General features: G+C 37.7%; 1 protein-coding gene across 3 annotated transcripts in view; it reads left to right on the top strand.

Moving 5' to 3' along the window:
• Nucleotides 1-21,802, top strand: part of TBC1D5 (TBC1 domain family member 5) — a 325,080-nt gene that overhangs the window by 278,625 nt on the left and 24,653 nt on the right. For all 3 annotated transcript variants that reach the window (XM_075051907.1, XM_075051919.1, XM_075051928.1), the window contains 2 exons: nucleotides 915-1,078; nucleotides 18,309-18,408. In XM_075051907.1, coding sequence (XP_074908008.1) covers nucleotides 915-1,078; nucleotides 18,309-18,408 — 264 coding nt within the window. The remainder of the gene's footprint in view (nucleotides 1-914; nucleotides 1,079-18,308; nucleotides 18,409-21,802) is intronic.

The raw sequence follows: 21,802 nt of genomic DNA, 5'->3' as shown, positions 1-21,802 counted from the left end.
GACATACTGCTTTTTTTCTTCTGGAGCTAATTGAAATAAAATTTTAAGTTAAATACTTAAAAACACTTTGTGGACTTCAACTGGAAGAAATGGTCCTTATCAAAGACTGCCTGACTGCATGCAGTGTCATGGTGAAATAGCCCATGCATCTACCCAGATGTCTTTGCTATGACAGTGGACAACACTGGAGGACGACACTAGAGGACAACACCAGAGTCTTTTGAAAAGCTGCATGAAATGACAACCAGTTAACTATTGAGTAGACTTCATAGAAATGTCTGTTAGGTGTAGATGGCCTTAAAATTTGAAGCATGAGAACTTACATTCTTTCCCAAACTTAACTTACTTTTTCCTATTGTAAGTCTAGATCTTGTCATCTAGATGTTCAGTGTCCAACCCATTCTTGGAATCTGACATTCTTGTTCTTAGCTTTCTTTGCCAAGCTTTATAGTTTATTTGTTGAGAGAAAAAGGATTTCCTTTGCAATGTTGACTACATCAGATTATTTTTTTTATTATGAGATGGTACTTTTGGTCATTATGCTGCACAGGGAAGAGAAGGTCCTCAGTCTGTGGGTATAATAGGGTATATATACTGAGATGGTATTTGTGTGTGTGTGTGTATATATATATTGTTTAGCATATATATATATGTATGGACTAGATGGTGCGTGTTTGTGTATATATCTATATATACACTAAGATTTTGTATTTTTCTCTCATACAAAAATTAAGTTCCATGTATGTCAGAATAGTCCTTCAATCTCACAGTGCATGCTGACACACCTCAACATTTCATTCTGTGTTGAGCTATCTGTGAATCTCAGTGAATGTCAATTAAGGCAAGGAGGTATTTACAGGGAAGAGAAACAGCCCGTTGATTAATTCTTTTGTTACTTTATACTTGCTTTACAGGCCAAAGTTCAAAAAACATCAGTTCATCTCCAAGCATAGAGAGCTTGTCTGGAGGACGTGAATTTACAGGATCTCCACCTTTGTCTGCGTCAAAAAGGGATTCCTTTTTCAGTACAATCTCCCGCTCCCGTTCCCAGAGCAAAACTATGAGCAGAAAAGAATCGGTGGGTTCTTTAACTTTTTAAGTTATTTTAATGTCACACTGCATTACTTGTTAGAGGCAATCATTTCTCCCATTCATTAAGCACTTGCACTTGGAAATGTTTCCCTAAGCACGCATTAATGGCAAAAGCAGAAATAAGCTATTTCAACTGTTTCTGTTGAGTAACATCTCCATTATGGCTTCCATCCCATTATCCTACCTGAAATGAAACTGTGAAAGCACCTGTTGCCTCTGAGAAAGAGGAGGGAAGTCCTGTAAGTTCATTTGCTTTGTTAGACTGTTGGTGTAGTCCTGAAGTTAATAAACAGTTCGGTGGGAAGCACGAAAGCTCAGCAGATCCAAACATGTCCATCTGTTTTCCCTGAAATTCCTTAATACATCAGAGGTTTCCCAGTGTCTGTAGCATCTGTAGTCTGCAGTTACAGTTCTATTTCTTGCACAGCTCTGACCTTATATTTGGCCACAAGAAAGTATTATTCAAACAGATCATTCTCATCCAAGAAGATTGCCTCTTATCATGGGTGTGTTCCAAAGAAATTCTCATCCCATCAAAGATATCATAGGAGCACTACTTTGATAAACCTCATTTGCCATGGAGCAGAAGCATTCTTGTTTATTTTATATACACATTTCCCATTGTCTTTCTGCTGATTAGAAACCGGTTACATAGTAGATGGAAAAACCTGTATTTTTTGTAAGGTTAAGGCACAGTGGTTTTCTCCATTCCATTTTTACAAATGTATGCTCATATAACTTCCTATTGATTATAACTTCCTACTGATTTCAATAAATAGGAATAGCAATATTTCTATATTACAGCATTTTTCAGGTGTTCAGAGCTAAATATTGTGCAGAAATTTAATCTGAATATCTCAGCATTTTTGTCTTTAAATAGCAGAATCTTTATTAATAGTCACATCATATTTTCAATTTGATATTTAAAATGTTCTAATGAAATGCACAACTTTGCGCAACTTTGTTCAGTTTTTGTTCACTGAAAGAGAGGGTTTAATTCTTGTTCCACATGCTTTAATGTTGTCTAAAGAAAAGCTGTGTTTTGTGGTTAGTCAACAAGAAGCTATAATTTTGGTTTGTGTCCATTTAAGACATATTGAATTGAATCTAAAGCTAAAATAACAACATAATATCTCTCTGCTTGTCCTCATGAGTTGAAGAAAAATAAATATACCAATATCAAACTTTTCTTTTTATGTGGTTTAACAAGATCTAAATCCAGCTTTTGTTTGCAACTTTTGTCCAGGCCAGCATTTGGGCTTTTGTGCTAGCAGAGTTTAAGAATAATTCCTCCTTAGTTCTCTAATAGAGGACATAGAAGAATTTGCCATTATAATGTTCGTACTCAGTTAGAATCCATTAATGATTAACATGTTTTTCAGGTAAATAATTTCCCAAATTCATGATATTTTATTAATGTTTTTTCAAGGATTTTAGACAAAGAAGTATTCATTGGAACAGATCTGTAGTCCTTATAATAATTTTCAGTAGATTGGTAATCATGATAAACTAAGCAGAGCATAAATTTTCAAAGGAATTCTTTGAACTGTGATATATAATTCATATTGGAGCATTTTATGATTAAACAGCTAGAAAAGGTTTTAGGCTACCGAAATCTATTGCCTTATGTTCAGTTTTTGACTGACCTTTAATATAGGAGAAAGGAATTTGTAGCAGCTCCAAGAGGAAAAGGTTTGTTTAAATCTGTTGTCTATTGCTGAAGACGATGTTTGGTTTTTGTTTTCCTGTAAATTTCATGATACCTCCTTTTCCACATAGAGAAGAAAACCTCAAAGAGTTCATCCTGAGGTCCCAAAATAGTAGCATCAGAGTTCTCCAGTCTTACAGTTGCTTCATTTACAGCTGTTTTCTGGAGGCAAAAGAAGGCTTGAAAACATAATGGATTCACATCTTTGTTTTATTTATAAAACTGAACTGGTTTATGTTTTTACTCCAATAATTATACAGATTATGTTGTTAAGTATTGGGGAAATTACCTTTGCTGGAACATGGCCATGCATCAATCACTTTATAAAAAGATGGTTTTAAAAATCAGTCATTCTTGGTGTAACGGATGAAAGAGAATGCATTTCCCTTTCATTCTTGTACTTCTAATTAAGGCCCTTCCCAAGCAAAGTGGAAATGGAATACATACATAAGAATATGTCCTTTAACATGGAGTTAAAAAAGTGATTTTCATGTTGTCATGGGATGAACAGGAATGTCATCATCACAGGTTGCACCTGGAGTACTGTGTCCAGTGCTGGGCTCCCCAGTACAAGACAGACATGGACATACTGGAGAGACTTCAGCAAAGGGCTGCAAAGGTGATGAAGGGACTGTGGCACCTCTGCTATGAGGAAAGGCTGAGAGAGCTGGGGCTGTTCAGCCTGGAGAAGAGAAGGCTCCAGGGGATCTCATCAATGTGTATAAATGCCTGAAGGGAGGGTGCCAACAGGACAGAGAAAGGCTGTTTCCAGTGGTGCCCAGTAACAGGACCAATGGCAATGGGCAGAAACGGAAACACAGGAAGCTCTGTCTGAACACCGGGAAACATTTTTTGACTGTGAGGGTGACTGAGGACTGGCGCAGATTGCCCAAGGAGGTGATGGAGTCTCCATCCTTGGAGATACTCAAAAGCTGTCTGGTCACGGTCCTGGGCAGCCGGCTCTGGGTGACCCTGCTTGAGGAGGGGGTTGGACCAGATGACCTTCAGAGGTTTCTTCCAACCTCAACCATTTAGGGATTCTGTGACAGGATAAACTGGAATGTGACTTGTCTAAATTCTTTTTTTCCTAAAGGTGGTCCCACAAGTTGGGCTTTCTCTGGGCAAGTTGTGATCAAAACTAATACTTAAATTGATTCATTGCCTCCAGGAATAGGATGTGTCCATTTCTTGTATTAAGGACTTCTTAAGGTAGCAACATTTGCGTTATATTTAGTCTTCTAGATCTTTTTTTCCCCTCAAATGCAAAGATCAATGGAATGACTTTTTTACTGCTGTTGTCAGAAACAGATGTCCCCTGTTTTATTTAGTTAAGGAAGTGAATCTACAGCCTCAGGGCTGAATGCACAATATCAGATCATGTTTTGGCAACCCATGGCAGCCTTATGGTTTTCGCGTTACTATTGAGTGGCACTCAGCTGTACGTTAATGTGAGGCCCACCAAGTGTGTTTGAAAGTCTATTTTGTGCTCAGCAGTGAGATTGTTCCCTACCCCTTTATATAGTTTGCAGCTTTCTGACGGGAATAACTTAGGTTGCAGTTTCTGGAGCTGTCTTCCATAAACAAGAACAGGAACTTTTAATATATAATGCACTCTGGTGCCTGTTATCTTCTGGCTGGGTCAGTCTCACTGGAATAAAGTCCTAGAAAATTTCTCTCATAGCCTGCTTACTGCCCTCTCCTTTTTGGCAGTTGGGAAATTGGGTGCATTTGTGGTCCGTTTATTTCTCATTATGTTTCGTTTACATCTTCAGCAACAGTTAAGGACAGTCTACCCCTCTTTTTGGCAAATAGCAAAGCTGCTTAGATGTTGATTCTGGCAAATATGGTTGGCTGGTCTCAGTTTCTGGCAGAATATTCTGTAAATTGCTTTCAGCCATAGAGATGTGCCAGAGAGGGAACTTTTGAGTTGAACAATATAAACATTTTTAAAACTTCCATTAAAAAATACAGGAGAAAGATGACTTTGACTAAAAAGAGGTTTGATTTGGGGAAACTGTGTATTTTAATAAGTAAATTTCTACATAAAAGTTTTCAAGTTAAGAAAAATCAAATTATCCATTTGGAAAATATGTTAGTTTAAAAATTCCCAAGAAGGAAACATTTCTAAGGAAATTCTGGAGCAGTTTATTTTCTTTACTAAAATACTGTACAAACCTGGTCAGTCAGAATCCCCATTTCTTAGCAAAAAAAACTGAACAAAAGTGTCATGCATCATGCTGGTTTTTATTGCACAGACTTTTTAATTAAATCAGATTTGACAACATATGCTATTGTCCCCACAAGCAGGTATAAACAACTGTTACTGTCTGTGATTTACATAGCTAATCTGACTGATTTGAAGTTAGTTATGAGTACCCCTACAGGTTAGAAAATTAATGTATGCCATTATTTTCAATTAAACAGGCATCTGCTCTACTGATTTAGAACCTGATCTTAAGCGTACAAACTTGACAGTTTTGCTCAAGTAGAAGTGGTATACAATAATCAAAGAGATAATAAAATAACTACTAGAGAAACACACAAAAAAAATCATGCATGCAAAAATTCCTTTGAGGAAGAGCAAGCCTTTTATGCATGGTGCACATCTTGGAGAATTTTTTTATTCCCTTATATCTTTTCCCTGACTTATTTTTTAAATCTCTTTAAAAGGTTTTAAGCAAAATATTTGTCAGTCCATACTTACCAATGCCAAACACTTATTTGGAAATACAAATGCTATGATGAAATATCCTTTTTTTAGTTAAGCACCATAAAATGTGCCCAGAATAAGTTAGCGTCTGTGTACAACAGCCAACTCCTTGATCAGTGTGTTGGATTTGTTAGGCCTAAAGTTAAAGACATGATGATTGTGCTCAGTGCCATTAAGTTTAACGAACTTCAGTGCCTTAACGTTTAACTGCAGTTAATATTGGATGACACTTGTCTTCCTTATTCTGATGTGATAGGCAAATTCAGACACCTGAAAAATGCAATTTATTTAGTACTTCAGTGCTTGTCTAATTTTAGGGATAGATGAAAAGAATATTAAATCTGAGATGCTGCCAGGTCATGTGAACAGAGTTCATAGAAAAACCTCTGAGATATTTTAGAAGTGTGATTCTTCTCTCCGTTGCTTCTCTCAGGCTCCCACAACATGCTATAACTCAAATGAAAGAGCTGAATACAGTACAAGGAAAAATAAGCTGCCTTTTAGAGTTTTTTTATTAGAAATACTTGCAAGTTTCATATAATTTAGTAAAACGACAGCTGTATGCATGAGTGGCAGCTTTGAATCCTAATGCTCCTTGTCTTTTTTGGAGTGATTCATTTCAGGGAAGAGAAACTGTACTGTGATAAAAACAGGAAGTTAATTGCTTAGAATAAAAGATGAATAAAAACCCAAGTGGCTCTGCAGTGCTTTTTCTGTCATATTATGAGCAATAAACATGTATACAGAACAGATCTGTGGGGCCATTTGGAAGATTTTTAAAATGTCAGTGTAAACTGTTGTCTTTCTCTGGTACAAGAGATTCAGATACATGCAGCTAAATTACACTTGCCAGTAACTAATGCACAGAAGCAAATTAGAATGATATCATTTGAAAGAAGGCAGTAAGAACTTTTAAAATTATTGGGCAGCCCTTTAAAATTGTCAGGGAGAATTTTAAAAATACCAAAATGATCAATGAGTGAGACTATCAATCAGCAGTGTTTACAAAAGGATCAAAGTGACTTAGGAGCCAAGAAGTGTGATCCTTCACTCCACAGCAATCATGTTACCAGCAGCAGGTACAGGACTTGCTCTGTGCATCCTCTTTCTATACATTAATCATGAAGTTAATGTTTCAGCATCCCAGTGGCAAAGGAAAATATATCTGAGGATCTGTGTTGGTCATTTGAGCTGCCCTTTTTTCCTTTTCAGTGGAAATTTCATCCCTTCATCTTGCTCTTTTAAGATACCACAAAATTACTGTCCACTGCTGTGAAGAGCTGAGAGACCTGCACTGAACTCTCAACAAAAACATGGACATGGATGAGAAACATCTCTCTAAATCAGGCTATTGTTTTAGTTGGGGGGAGTGGGGTGGGGTTGAGCCGAAAGGGTTTCTGTCTTTGGAAGGTTTTTTTTCCCACTGAACTAAATTGTAGGTATGTGTTTAATACCTTGATTCTTATTTTTAACTGTGTTTGGTTAAATCAAATAATTTGCTACAAAAACAACAAACTTGTACTTCTGGTCTTTTAACTATGTAGTGTAAATGGTGTATATTTACAGTCCCTTCATAATCACTATACTTAAGTTTTACCTCCTTAAACTCTGAACAATGTAAGCAGAGATTCTAAAAACACTAAATAATAAGATCTTGGTCTGGTCTGTATCCTCAGTCATGTTAGGAATCATATCAAAGGTCAAATACATCCAGCCTGAACAGAGAAGGGGTTAGCAAAACTTTTTTGCAACTGATGCCTAAAGAAAATTTTACTGTGTGTATATTAAATTGCTTATTTAGGCAGCAAAATTAAGAAGCATAATTACATAAGTACATTACACCTAATCAACAATTTCAATAACATTCAACCAAACAGTTTAGTAATATAATATTGAAGTATGGAGCATGAACTTTATTCATTGCAGAATATCTATATATTAATCATGCCATATCCATATTTATATGCATTCAGGAATACTTACAACATTGTTTCAGAGAGCTCAAAAATCATGAAATTGTGGTGGTTTTTTCCCCTGCTCACATTTCTCTTACATTTGCCACAGTGGGCTTATGCAGTATTAAAGGCCAGCAATGTGTGTTCCAGATGGGCAGAAAGCCCGTCAGATGTGATACTAAAACATAATGGAGGAAATGGGATTCTCATTTGCCTATGTGTTTATTTATAGCTATTTCCAAAATACTTACAGACATACCATCTAAATTAATATCTCAGTGTTATTGTTTATGAAGAAATATTCCAATTTGATTAAGTCACCAATGTCAACAGCAGCACTGAGAGAAACCTTTTATCAGCATTTCTCTTCAAAGGAATAATTTCTACTACCCTACAGCTCTTTCTGTCCTTATCTATTCCCTTACCAAGTGAAATACTACCGATTTTCTCAGTTGTTCAGTGCCTACCCATCCACAATCAGTTTTGTGCATTCCATAGATCTTCCAGCTTTTTGTGGTTTTTGTTTTCAAACTGTCTCTCGGCAGTCCCGTAGTCCAGTGCCAGCAGGTGGACTTGTGCAGGCAGCAGGTAGATGAGTCTCACACGTCTTGTGTCTGCTTGCAAAAGAGATTTCTTTCCATCCCTACTTTCTTTGTCTCTAGGCAAGAGCTTTCCCCGTTATTCATGTTTATCCTTCTCCATCTTCCTGCTAAGGAGAGGTTATCTGAGCATAGAAGTGGAGTATTTTTAAGAGGAAAATACACCCAGGTTAGATGAAAACAAGTCCTGCTCTTGCTCCAGTAGCACAGTTGCTGGTTTCTAGCTCTGCAACAGTGAGGCTGGTGCACCTGGAAGCCGTTCCAGTAATAGGTTCGACAGTGGGAGCTGCTTTGGAAAATTTCCAAGCCCATGGTCCTTTACCACTAACGTCTCCAGGCAAGGTGGGATGTGACAAACTAAGCCGACTCCAACAGCATGACACTGGCAAATTGACTTTGAACTATTTAAGATGGAAATTCAACAGCAGGACATGGTGTTTAGAAGCTGTGAGCCAGAGTTTCAGCTATTTTCAGGATTTTAATTGAAATGAAGTGGATCTGTCAGGGGGCAAGGGAGATCCTCTGAGGCTCTATCTTTCACTTTCTTCCAAGTGTCACTATATGTAAATATTTTTAGCTGTGTTTTAAGAGACAATAAATCAAATAAATAGGTAATTATACATCAACACAATGAAACAGATATTTTGCCTCAAACTCACTATAATCTTCTTAGTAGAGATTTTAAATAAATACTGATTATAAATATTTTTTACCTTGCTGTCCTCATAAAACTAGAGGGCAAGGAAGAGGAACAGAGAGTTTTTCTAGTTTGGAAGAAGAGGACAAATAGCTGGCCATGAATTCTTGTTTCTTATATTTCAGAAAAGCTACAGATTCACAATGCATTAAAATACACATGTATATATATTTCACCCATCTTCAAATTTATGAAGAGTAAGAAGAACATAATTTTTCCTGCATTTAAAAAGTGTGGGTCTCCTTAAACAGTGCTAACTCTAGAGTGTTAGAAATTTGGATGTTGGAAGAGAGAGTTCTTGAGTCATTGGCTATTCTGAATCAGAGTTGCAACCCTTTCAGTTTTGTTGGGGTTTGTTCACTGTTTCACAGGGGGGAAGTTAAGTACAGAAAGGCTGAAATTTTTATTTATTCATTTAATCCTTTACCAATAATCTGTTGGTTCTCTTTACATGTGCATAGCTTGGGCAAGCATTGTGCGGTGCCATCCTTTTCTGTGTTGTTACTGAAAGCACACAGAGGAAGTCAGGATTGTACTAATGCCCAAAAACATGTGCCTTTGCAGGTGAATGCCTTCTAGCATTTTAATTTATTGCCAAATTTATCTTGGTCTCATCCTAGTTGAATATTTTTATCTGTATTATAGAATTCCTTTCTTGGTTTTGATACTTGTTTTCAATCAGAGCTGTCTGAACCAAATAATTGAATTTTTAAATTTTTTTTCCAGTCTTGGTATATAACCTGATTTAGCTTGGCTTCTAGGAGTCACAGTGGATATTTTGTTGACCTTTCTTTCATCCTTCATTTTATTTTCTTATTTTTCTCAGTCTCATTCCCCCACCCCTTTCAGAGGGTTGTCACAGACATAATGTTCACTAAAGATTATGTAGTGGCAGTTCTGTTTCAGGTTTTAAAATAAGTAATTATTCTTCTGAATTTACTTCTTTGAGCAGATGAGGGTGCATTGTGCCCTGAAATGTTTTAACTTTGACAGCACTGTATTTTGAACCTAAACTTCAAGGATTACTTTTTACCCAATTCATTTGTGCTTACTCTGATGTCCCCAGATGTACTCTGATATGCTTGGTGAACTTGCATCTAATCATTTCACAGCCCCTTCCACGTAGAATAAACTTTCTCTAAACATCTGCAAAGCAAATGCCTTATGAAAACTCTCCTAAAAATTCCACCTTTCCATTGACAATGGTTTGGTTACTAACATGCTGAAGCCATGTCTATAAGACTGACTAATATAGCCATATTGTTTCCATGTCCTCCCCATATGTCTGTCTGCAGCCATCTGTTGTCTCTTGGCTTACACTGTTAAGTCCTTTAGAGAAGCCGGTTTTTTCTTTATGTTTGTACAGCACCCAGCAGAGCGAGGTCTTGGTTCTGATGAGGGCCCATGAGTGATAAAATTAAATAATAGAGAAGTTAAATCAGTAAATTAGATAATTATTTTTAAAAAAAAAAATCTACTGTATGTAATTCATTGTTCAGAAACAGTGGTTTCTGGTTTAAATGTCAGCATATGCTGTAGACTATTCTGTGGCTGGCATAGACCATAAAAAAATTATGGGGGTGTCAACAAACATTCAGCTGTCAGGAGTTCAAGATTAAAAGGTTAAATCTTGTATTTAATTGGTAAATTCAAAATTGAAAACTAAATACTCGCAAAATGGAAACAGGAACCACTGCTTTTTACTCCAGGGAAATTTGCATAAAATTAAATGAGAAAGTAATTTATGCCATGCATCTGAATCTTGTTTGACATGTAAAATGCTACCAATATCCAAAAGGTATACTCTGTGAATATTTTATGAATAAGACTTAAGTACTGGTAAGACTCTTAGCAAGTCCCTGGCTTCAGGATTTCCTTACATCGGTCTCATTTTTCTCATTATTTTCCTCTAAATGTTTCGATACCTCATCAGAATTCTTTTCTAATTTGCCCTGCCAATTTGCCAAGAGCTCAGGGGATGTTTCCTTAGTGCTCTTACTATGAATACTGAAAGAACTGAAAATGTTACCAGGCAAATTAGTATAGGAAAAGTCCAGGGACTATTAACTACAAGAAAAACCCACCTCTGGTTCAAGAAATCCCTGATCTGCAAATCTGTGTAGCTTGGGAGAATATTCTGGGCAGTACCATTACATGTTTGTATCATGACATACCTTTTTCATTACACTTTACCCAACCCAACATTGGCCAGCATCAGACAAGACACCAGGAAGACTGGGCTGTTCCTCCCACGCAGTTCTGTCACTTTTTGTGCTATGTTTTAAATTGCAGCATTATTGCTTAAGCACCTTAAATACCTTTAAATACTCTTCTCTTTGAAGATAGTTTCTTTTCCGCTGCATTTAACACTTGGTAGTGCTGCCAAATTAATTCATATTCAGGATTCAGCTTTAAGATGAATAGAGTTTTGCCATTCTGAGAGTTCATGAATGAAGTGCTTGGACATATAATGTTGTAAGCCTTTGACAACAGAGTTTACTCTTCCTTGAGTTTCTACATGAGTAAAACAGACAAAAATACAATTTTTCTTTCATTTCCTGAACAGTAAAACTGAAAACTACATGGTATTATGAAAGAAAGAAAGAAAGAAAGAAAGAAAGAAAGAAAGAAAGAAAGAAAGAAAGAAAGAAAGAAAGAAAGAAAGAAAAAGAAAGAAAAGAAAGAAAGGAAAGAAAGAGAGAAAGATGTTACAGTCCTGATTTTGTGAGTTCATATTCCCTGTTTTCCATACTTCTGTGTTAAGCTACATGTCATGTATTTGGGAGAAAAATAGTTTAAACTGATAAAAACAAGGTTGAGAAAGAGTGGCTTCTTCCAAAACTATATTTCTTCAGACCTTGGCTTGTGTAGGATGCTAAATTCCAGTGCCCTTACCTATGTCCGCAAACCTTATTGCAGCTTGTAAAGCGATGAGCTGTAAAAGGATAGGATTACAATGTCAAAACTGTAAAACTTCCTGTAATCTGTTCTTGAAGGTGCTGACCACTTTCAGTTAGTCACAGCTGGTTTTCTGAAACAGTAAAATGTGATGAAAAACGGGGTATGGTAGAGGCATCGCTGATCTCATTATGAGCTCAGGAGAGAAGGAAGGATATAAAAAATTTATTTCCATAGCTGTCTTTGTAAAGGTGAGAAGATAGATGAAAGGAAAAGTAATAAAAAGAGAAGAGCGAGCTTTGGACAAATGGGGAGCACCAGAACTGTATAGCCTGGGAAAAAAAAAATAGCAAAGACATGGCAAATAATTAATCATAAAGGAATTAGTTTTCATGGGAAAAGAAAAAGGGAAATGTAACAATGTAAGCAAAGTCCTGGATGTGGATAAGAAGAAAGACAAATATGAGAAACATAAATGTAAGTCAAGTTTTTTGCAGATTCAGTCTTGCCACAACAAGGAAAGTAGTTGGACATGTGTATATGGAGGCACTCAAATAGAGTCTTGCTTTGACTGGAGACATAAATACTAGCCTGCTTTATATTGTTAGTGAAATGTAAATCAATGTGGCATCACAAATAATCCACTTTCTTTTCATTCTGTTATTCAATTCAAGATGTTACTGATTATCTTTAAGGCTCTACGTCATCTGGAATGTTGAAGGTGTGGAAAAGTTTTTTGAGGACTCTGGGACTAAATTTTCAGAAAGTATTATTAAGTTGTTTTTCTGCAAGACTGCATCATTAAATTTGCACATCTTGGTCTGCCACATCTGATGCAGTGATTCCTTTGTTTGATTTGCTGCTTGATTTGTTTTTCTTCCTCATAATGCAGCTCCCAATATTAGAAAATGTTGAGTTTATATGCTTTATAGGACATGTTGTTCAGTAAGTTGACATTGATTTTTTATTTTGGTTAGTTATTTAAGTAATTGATTTTTATTTTGTGGGCAACTGGTTAACCTTTGAGAGCTGTGGCTGAATGAGTTTGAATCACTGTTCACATGTTTCTGGTACTGTGTGTGTCAGATCAGCTAAAAGGTCAGTTTCTCAAGGAAGCATAGACCATAATGTTTTTCCCTTGACTTACATTTGGCCTGTTTAAAAAAATTTTAAGTCTCTGTTCATGCATAAGAGAGATCAAATCAGCACTGCTATTTGTACACAAAATAAAAATCGTATCCAGGATACTCACTTTCTCAGCACAGTGAAACACAAAAGTTGGCACTTAGAGAAAAGCACAGTGAATACTGTCTGGACAAGAATCGAGAGCATCTGCACAATGCTGGCTATAAATCAGTTGTTTCGTCTATTACTGCTGAAGAATTTGACTTTAGAATACTGAAAAAAAAATTTTTCTGAGAGGCTTTGTGATTTTGCTGCTTACCTTCACAAAACATTAAAACTTTCATAATTTGCAGAACAGTTTTAGAAAGATACTGTGGAAAGATTAGTCTTAGATATGTTGATTAGAAGAGACCTCTGCTCAAGGTGCTACTTGGAGCAGGACAATCACTAATATTGGATTAAGTCAGTGACTTCAAGCAGAAACTCTACCACTTCTATGAGTAACCTCGTCCAGTGCTGCACTGCTCTTCTAATGAAGAATATTTTCCTAATGACCAGTCTGAACCTCCCGAGGGGCAATTCTGGGCCATGGTCCCTTCTATATCATCTGCCACTCCTAAGAAGAGTTTGAAGACATCTTTGTAGTTCCATGTAGTTGCAGGCTCCCAACAGATCTTCCTTAGTCTCCTCTTTGCCAAAATAAACAAGCCCAGCTCCCTCACCCTGTCCTCTAGACCTGTAACCATCATAGTAGCCCTGCGCTGGACCCTCTCCAGTTTCTCAACATCCTTCTTGAACTGGAGGCCCAAAACATTATTCAAGGTGAGGGCTCGCAAGCACTGAGTAGTGGGGGGTAATGACTTTTCTGGATCTGCTGACCACATTCCTCCTAGTGTAGCCCAGTGAACTGTTTACGTTATTCGTGATAAGATAACTTTATTAGTTTATAAACAACTCAGCAGCCACTGTAGCCTCCAGATCCTTTTCAGCAGGCCTGAAACATAGCAAGTTCCTTCGCTGTCTGCACTGGTGCATTGGATGTTTTCTCCTCAGGTGCAGAATTTTGCACTTTTTGAAGTTTCTAAAACAGAAACCTCAGAAAGGTTTCTTTTGCCTAGGCTTTGAGTGTCGCACGGTGTTTCTGAACTGAAGTTCTACCAATCAGCACGGCAGCCGCACCTCCCAATTTTGCATCATCTGAAAATCTACTGAGTGTACATTCTGTCCCCTCATATGGGCTGTTGAAGATACTGAACAGTATCTTCAGAGCAGTCCATTGGTTACTGTGCTCATTTCCAACCACCAACTTGACATTAAGACATTGACTCTACTCTTGGAGCTTGGGGGTCTGACCAATTTTCAGCCCACCTACAATCCTTTCCTTCAGTCCATACTTTGTCGTATTATAAATGATGAGGCTTTTGGAAATAAGTGTCAAAGCCTAACTAAAGTAAAAATATATTGCATTCTCTCCTCTCCCTTCATCTGCGTGGCCAGTCATTTCATCATAGCAGACAACCAGATTGGTCAAGCATGCTTTGCTCTTGGTAAATCCTTGTTGACTTTTCTCAATTATTGTCTTGTCCTTTACATGTTGAAAATTGATTCCAAGAGGACATGCTCTACAATTTTGCCAAGGACTAAGGTGAAGCCAACCATTGTATAGTTTCTTAGATCGTCCTTCTCACTTTTCTTTAATATGGTTGTAAAATTAACCTTTCTCCAGTCATCAAGGGTGTCCTGAAATAGCAGTGATTTTTCATGGATGATAGCCAGTGGTGTTGCAATCACATCATCAGCTTTTTCAGTACCCATGGGTGTATCCCATGTGGCCCCATGTATTTGAACGCATACTGCTTCTTCAGGTATTCACCAACCTATTGCCCGCCCCCACTCTTAGCTATCCCTCTCCTTCCCAACCTGTATATGCAGAGGTCTGGGAGCAGGCTTGGCCTAAAAAGTGAAAGGCAAAAATGGTATGGAGTGCTGCAGCTTTTTCTGTATCATCTGTCATTACCTTACCTCCCCTAGTAATGAATAGACCTACATTTTCTTTGAACCTCCTTTTGCTGCTCTTGTACTTGTAAAATTCCTTCTTGTTACCCTTTAATGTCCTCCATTAATTTTAGTTCCATCTGGGTTTTGTCCTTCCTAGTTTTGTTCTTGTGCCCAAACAATGGTTGTGTGCTTGTCCTTTGTTTCCTGTCATTGTTTCTACATATCTGCTCTCCATTTCCACCATTTCCATCTTCATGTGTGCTTTTCCCATTTTAGTTCATTAAGAAGCTCCTTACTCAGCCAAGTGGACCTTCTGCATACCTTGTCCATATATGCTGCTTCCCCATGTGTTTCCGGGTTAGGTCCCTGTTCTATGACAAAGTCCTCCCCACTCGATGAGCAAGTCTGTTCACAAAGATGTTCTTGCCTGTCTTTGGCAGGTAGACCTATTCCCTAGGTTGTCTTTCCTCATCAAACTGGGTGCCACAAGCAAAATAGTTGAAACCCAGCTAGTGCCACCAAATATGTAGCCATATGTGGTCTGCGGGATACATCTGCTGCTATCCAGGCTTTTCCCTTTTGCCATAGGATTAACAAGAAACACTACCAGGATTCCTGTTCCCTTCACCCTTGTTCAGGAGCCCTACAGTCACTTTTGAACTGAAATGGTTTCACATCACCATGTCATCGGTATATGCATGAATAAGCAGAAAAAAAATCAGAACATTAGGTGACCCCAAGCAGTCTTTCGGCAACACCACAGATTGAGGCTCCATCCAAGCAAGAAACCTCCCTAGCTGATGAGTCTGGCTGGAAGAGAGTCACCAACCGCTCACTGTCACTCATCACTTTCTCTTGGTAGTGCTCTGATACAGCGTCCAACCTGGATTCTTCCTTTGAGGGAGCTTGTTCTTCCCCTCTGCTGCCTGGGCTCTGCACCATTGGGCAGCCCTCCTGCTGGCCAGAAGTCACAAGCTTCCAGTTTCCACCCTCTTAGGAGTGCACGTCTTCTTCCCACTGCATCTTGCCTCAGTTGTACCTTCCCCATCTGTTGCATAAGCTTTTACACCTTGAAAGATCCTGTCAGTCACCCCCGATGCAACGAAACACACTTGCCACCTCTTGCAGCTTCTCACCTGCTGCTGCGGTGACTGCGACAGAGCAAACCTCCCTCCAGGGAGGTCACCCTCAGGAGTCCATATGCACAGAGGTTGCCACAGCACTGCTGGTGACGGCAGGGGCAGGGGTTATGTCTTGTAGCAAGTCATCACCATTTGGGTGTTGTCTTCTTATGCAAACAGCACATCTGGGTCTCTCGTGTGTCAAGTGCCAAGTTAACCGTCTTGCTTATTTGCACATCCCGCTGGCAGCGCTCCTTGGTGCCCTTCCTGAGGGTGCCAGAGCAGTCGGGAACGCCAAGTGCATTCACTCAGCCTTGTGCAAGATTTCCCACTTGGCAGAAAACCTCTTGCACTGCCTGTGAGTTCCCAGACACAGCACCCTCCTTTGTGAGTGCTGGGTCTGCTGAACGTTTCTGGCCCCCATGCTGGATCCTAACGAGCTGAAAGAACGGTGGATGTAGTTTACTCAGCACAGGTCTCCCTTGCCAAATGGAGAGGTACTGTTGTACAGTTGAAAAGGTTAGTTTCACAATCTGCCCAAGTGATAGAGCTGTCTAAAAGCATTTTAAAATCAACTTACTGCAGTTCTGATCTGTGAATAAGAAAAAATAGTCCTGGAAACATGGAAATACTTATTACCAGAAGTTAAATTTGCTTATTCACTTGTAGGAGATAAACTGGGTTTCAATTACTGGCTAATGACTTAAGAATTTGATTGTTATTTTATGGTAAAATACTCAAATATTGTCACCTTTCCCTATCTTACAGCTGCACTTGCAATGCACTGGGAATTTAAAATGTATGGTAGATTATCTCTTGCAATCACTAGCCGTATGCACTAGGAAAACGTCTTCTGTAAGGGACAGTGCTTGAATAGAAATAGCAGTGCAGATGATAGACTTGTATAGGCTGTGACAGAACTGCAGACTTCGAAAGGGGTTAGTCTTTCAGCAACTCTAAATTGGCAATATAAAATCAATGTCATTGAGGCTTAGGTGGTCAAAGTATAAGGTTGAGTAAAATAAAGTAAGGGCATATTAATTTAAGGAAATAGCAAAAAAAAAATGTTTAATGTGTGTAGATTGTAAGTGTGACAAAAAAGTTATATTGGTAGATCTTGCAAGATGCTACTGTTAAATTTCTTTTTCTTGATCAATTGCTTTTGGATATATGCTATATTAGTGCAAAGTTTCTGTTGCTTGGCTCTGACTCAGTTTCTAATGGAAATTAAGATCACTTGTACCTTTAAATCATGAATGATTCATTCTCTTTGTTCTTGCTGATCAGTTTTGGTTTTTATTCATTTGAAAAGTAATTCATACAGTAATGTTCAGCAATCTCCATCAAACAAGTATGATAGAACTGCAAAAATCCTAAGAAAAAGCCAGGAGGCTAAAAAGTTACTTTGCCTTTATCTGCTTGAATTAAATTGCATACTTAAACAAACAAAAAACTGCTTAATACTGTATGTGACTAAGCTTTGAAGGAATTTTTCTAAAGGAATAGTGAACTTCCATCTGCAGTATGGTCTTCGAAGTCAAGACTGGATGCATTTGTAAACTGGCAAAGAAAGGAGTCCAAAGATGAGTTCTTTAGCTGAGGTAGTTCCCATTGCTTACACAGGGCATGTGGCTAGATAATAATGCTTCTCCTGGGCCTTAAAATCAAGAATCTTTCCTTTTTTTATTAATATTTTAAATTACACTTGATGCATATTTATTAAACATAACCTAATAATTTAGAGTTAGCACTTTATAATATGTGAGTTGAAAATAGTTTTCACCTAAATCTTGTATAAGACATTGTGTGGAATTGCAGATGGCTGTGCAGTTTTTTTATACAGATAGAGCATGATGTGTTACAGAAATGAATATGCCAAAATACATGGTAGTGGTGCATCCTTGAGGTATGGTATTAGGTCTCATGAAATACATGCCTTGAAATAAAAAAAGGGAATTTTTCTGAGGTTTCAAAGGAATTGCTGTGGAAATTACTCTGCCAGAAATGAAAATTATTCTCAATTGGTGAGTTTTTTCACCCATTGCTGTGGTCCTGTGTTTGCACAAGCAAAACCAGGTAGCTAATCTGTAAAAGAAATATGAATTGTTAACCTTTCTTGGATCAACATAGGCAGATTTTTATTAGACTTCTTACAAGGTAAACGGGTAGTGTTAATAAACGCTGAAACATTAAAACTGAACCCTATTTCAATGAAATGACAAAAGAATTTAAAGGTCTTTTGATAAATACAGTTGGAAGGTGATTCTCTTTATTTCCAAAATTTTCTCAAGAGCAAAGGAATAGGAAAAATTAGAAGATGTATAAGCATGTCAAGGGTTAGCTTACCAATTTTACTGTGCATCATAAAAAGGTGGGGTTTAATGCTAATAACCTCTTAATTGCAGGAAGAGGAATTGGAGGCCCAGATTTCATTTCTACAAGGACAACTAAATGACTTGGAAGCCATGTGCAAATATTGCGCAAAGATGATGAACACACATCTTGGTAAGTGCAGTACCCTGTATTAACCTGTAAATCTTTGCAAAGGCTTTTTTCATGTTTGTATTAGAACTAAAATAATATTTATGTAGTACAGTGCATATTATTTTATAAGCCATGAAGAAAATTGAATTGATGTACCCAGTTGTTCTATCAGATGCTGCCAAACACTGTATCTTTATACTGTCATACTTTTAAACTTGGGAGTATGATAGCCGCTGATGAAGTTAAAAAAATGTAGAGGCATTTTGGCACAGATGCCCTTTGTCTGTTCCTAAGATTTCTTGTATTGTAAGAGACATACTGGAGCTCACAGCATGTGAGCTTACACTTTTTAAGCCCATTTGCAGTTCAACAGTCCCAGAATGATACTTGATGCATGCAGTGATAGTTGCATAAAATTCATAACGCTTTCATTAAATGTAGCATCTTCACAGTCTATGCTGATCACCTTCAGTATGTAAAAATGTGTTACTGTAGGCTGGCTAGTTTGTAATACTTCACTCAGACCAGGAGAAATATAGTAAGATAGAAGTCAATACATTGGGAACAGAATCAGCAAAGACTCCAATCTAAAATTCAACTTAGATATTGCCAAGACAAATCAGAGAAAGTAAACAAAAAGCTTAAATCAATTCAGGTGTAAATATGCTTAGCTATGCTTTGATAAAAGCAGAATTTTTAAACTGTTGAACTGAACTCCAAAAGTTAGTATATTTAGTTACGTGAAAAAGCTCTGTTGTTAAAAAATCAGGGCACAACTGCATTGATTTTAAGGTTTATTTGCGGCCTGCAACATCTGAGCAAAATAAATTAAAGGTGAATATTTCAGTCGGTAGAACTAAGTATATGATACCTAAGTTTGCCAGGTCAAAAAGATCAGATGTGAAAGCTACATTATACTTGTATTTTCATTTTCTTTTATGTGAGTGTTTTAGTAGCCACTGTTATGAGCCTAGGAAAAGCTATAAATACTGTGTTATTTGAAAGTTTGGAATCACAGCCTTCAAAAGCCAAGTGTAAACCTCTAACCCCAACAGCTTTAGTCAGATATATTGTATTGCTTCTGTGAGGGCACATGAGCAATGATGACACTTGAAGCAAGCAAAAGGGATAAATTATTACTACTGAAATGATGGGGAAAAGATTACTGTGTCAAAGAAAAGCTGAAGTTTCTTTCCTTCAGAAAACAAGACGAGGGCCGCTTAGCAGGGGTATCAGTTCAAGTACAAGCATAAGCATTTCACCAGCTATGGCTCTGGACTAGAGACCAGAACAAAGATACTTGAAGGAGTCTGCTTTTCAGCACTGCATCCATGAAATGAAAGCAAAAGATTTATGATAATATCCAGGTGATAAATTCTTTTCCCCAAATACATTAGAAGCGAAAACATTTAGGGCCCGTAGTCTCCCGGGAGCATTGTGGAGCAGTTTGTTACCCTCGCAGGACAGGGAAGGCCATGCCCTATACAGCTTTGGCTAAAGAGCTGCACCTGGTGCATCGTGGCACCCCTGCAGCGCTCTCAGAGCCTTCCAGCCTAGTTTCTTCTAAGTCCCACTCCCTGTACTTCTTCACAATATTCCTGAGTGTCTTGTCAACATCATGGGCTATTAACTTTGTAAATTTGGATTGCACTGATGTGTTTAAAGCCTATAGAGATTAACAGTTGCACACGATAAACAGAGCACAAGAGAGACTGAGATACCACCAACCTTCACAGCTTCTGCGCTTGTAGCAAACTGATGAGGTTGGGTATCCCCAAATCAGCCAGCAGATGATCCACGGGAAGGCAGGAAAAAAACCACCAGGATTCTTGCTGGTCTGACCTGTGCAAAATCCCTTCTGACCTGAAATCTGTCTGTCACATTCATCCTGGTGATCTGAGCAGCACACGCCATCAGGCTGTCCAAGGAAATGGATTCTCTATAACATCATGGAATACCCCCCGAGAATTTTCTCCAGTGTCGATCCACTGCTCAGGGCTGCAGGGAATGGCAGCAAAATAAAACTCAGAGCATATCTGGTCATTTCAGGGTTAAGGGAAAAGTCAGCGGGGGCTGCTACTGCACCTGGTCTGATTCTCCCCCAGGTATCTCTTACCCATGAAAATTGCTTCGATTCAGAGACTGCAGAGCAGATGAATTATATCGCTCCTCCTGTAATCTGTTGGGACACTTAACTTAAAGGATATTACTTCTTCCTGTGAGGCTGAATTTTTCTGACTTCATCATCCAGCTTTTGGCTCTTGTAGCATTCTTGCTGGCAAGGTTGAAAATCTTCATTTAACTAACTTACCTATACATAGTGATTAAGTAATCTCCCAACACTGTCTTTGCTAGGTAGGACACTTTAAGATTCATTTTATATGGGTTGCTTTTTAGACCCACTCATTTTTGTGGTCTTCCTTTGAATTCTTCAGGGTTTTCATACGCCTTTTGAAGTGGGTTAATCAGATCAGGATATGCTGTACCAGCACTAGGCTCAGCAAAGTGGTTACTTGGCAAAGGCAAGGTCACCTCTCTACTCTTATGTGGTATTCCTCTTTTTAAACATTTTTAATGCAGCATCACATTACTGCTCTTTGATACAGTGATAGGTTGAGGTGATAATCCATTATGACCTTTAAAATTTGGTGAATCACAGCTTTCTAAACAAAAGATTTTATCCTGTAGGTAAATTCAGGAAATGTTTATTTCTGTATGTGTTCCTTGCATTTGATTATATTAAAATTCACTTCTTGTCATTTGGCTTTTTAACTGAATAATTCAGGTAACTAACTGCAATGTACTCTGTTTTCTTCTACCACTCCAACTGCAGACTTAGCCATCATACATTTAATAGTTGTCTAAATTATTGATAAAAACATACAGATATGTAAAATTTGAGGAACCTTCCAGAACTAATTCCGTCAAGAAAGAGTTAGACAACATTTTAAAGAATTATCAATAAGTCAGTTTTTAGTCTAAGGCCTGCCTTTTAAATTTGATAAGGTTTAAGATTCTTATTTTTAAAAAAGCCACATTTTTTTAGATTGACATTTTAAAGTTTTTTCAGACATTATTACTCAAACAATATTCTTTTTTCCTGTATTGACTGCGTTATATTTACAGGTCACTTTTTAACAAAACAATATTAATTCAAGCTTATAAAAATGCATATCCAGTGACCATTCACAACAGAATTATTTAATTGGCACTATAGATCAGAATGTCAAACAATTATAGAATGTTCTTTTAGTGGTTTCCAGTCAGAATGTTTTGGCCATCTTTTCTCAGGTTCTTTCCCTTCCAAGGGGGATCCTGATGACAGTCAGGGGCAGTTACTTCATGACAGAGATGTCGTGTTGTAGCTCAGAAATGATCAAAATAACCATGAAGTCATCTATTCTGTTTTGAATCC

This window comes from Buteo buteo, chromosome 2 (genome assembly GCF_964188355.1).
Source record: "Buteo buteo chromosome 2, bButBut1.hap1.1, whole genome shotgun sequence".
Classification (NCBI taxonomy): Eukaryota; Metazoa; Chordata; class Aves; order Accipitriformes; family Accipitridae; genus Buteo; species Buteo buteo.
This window is presented reverse-complemented; position numbering and strand designations above follow the sequence as displayed.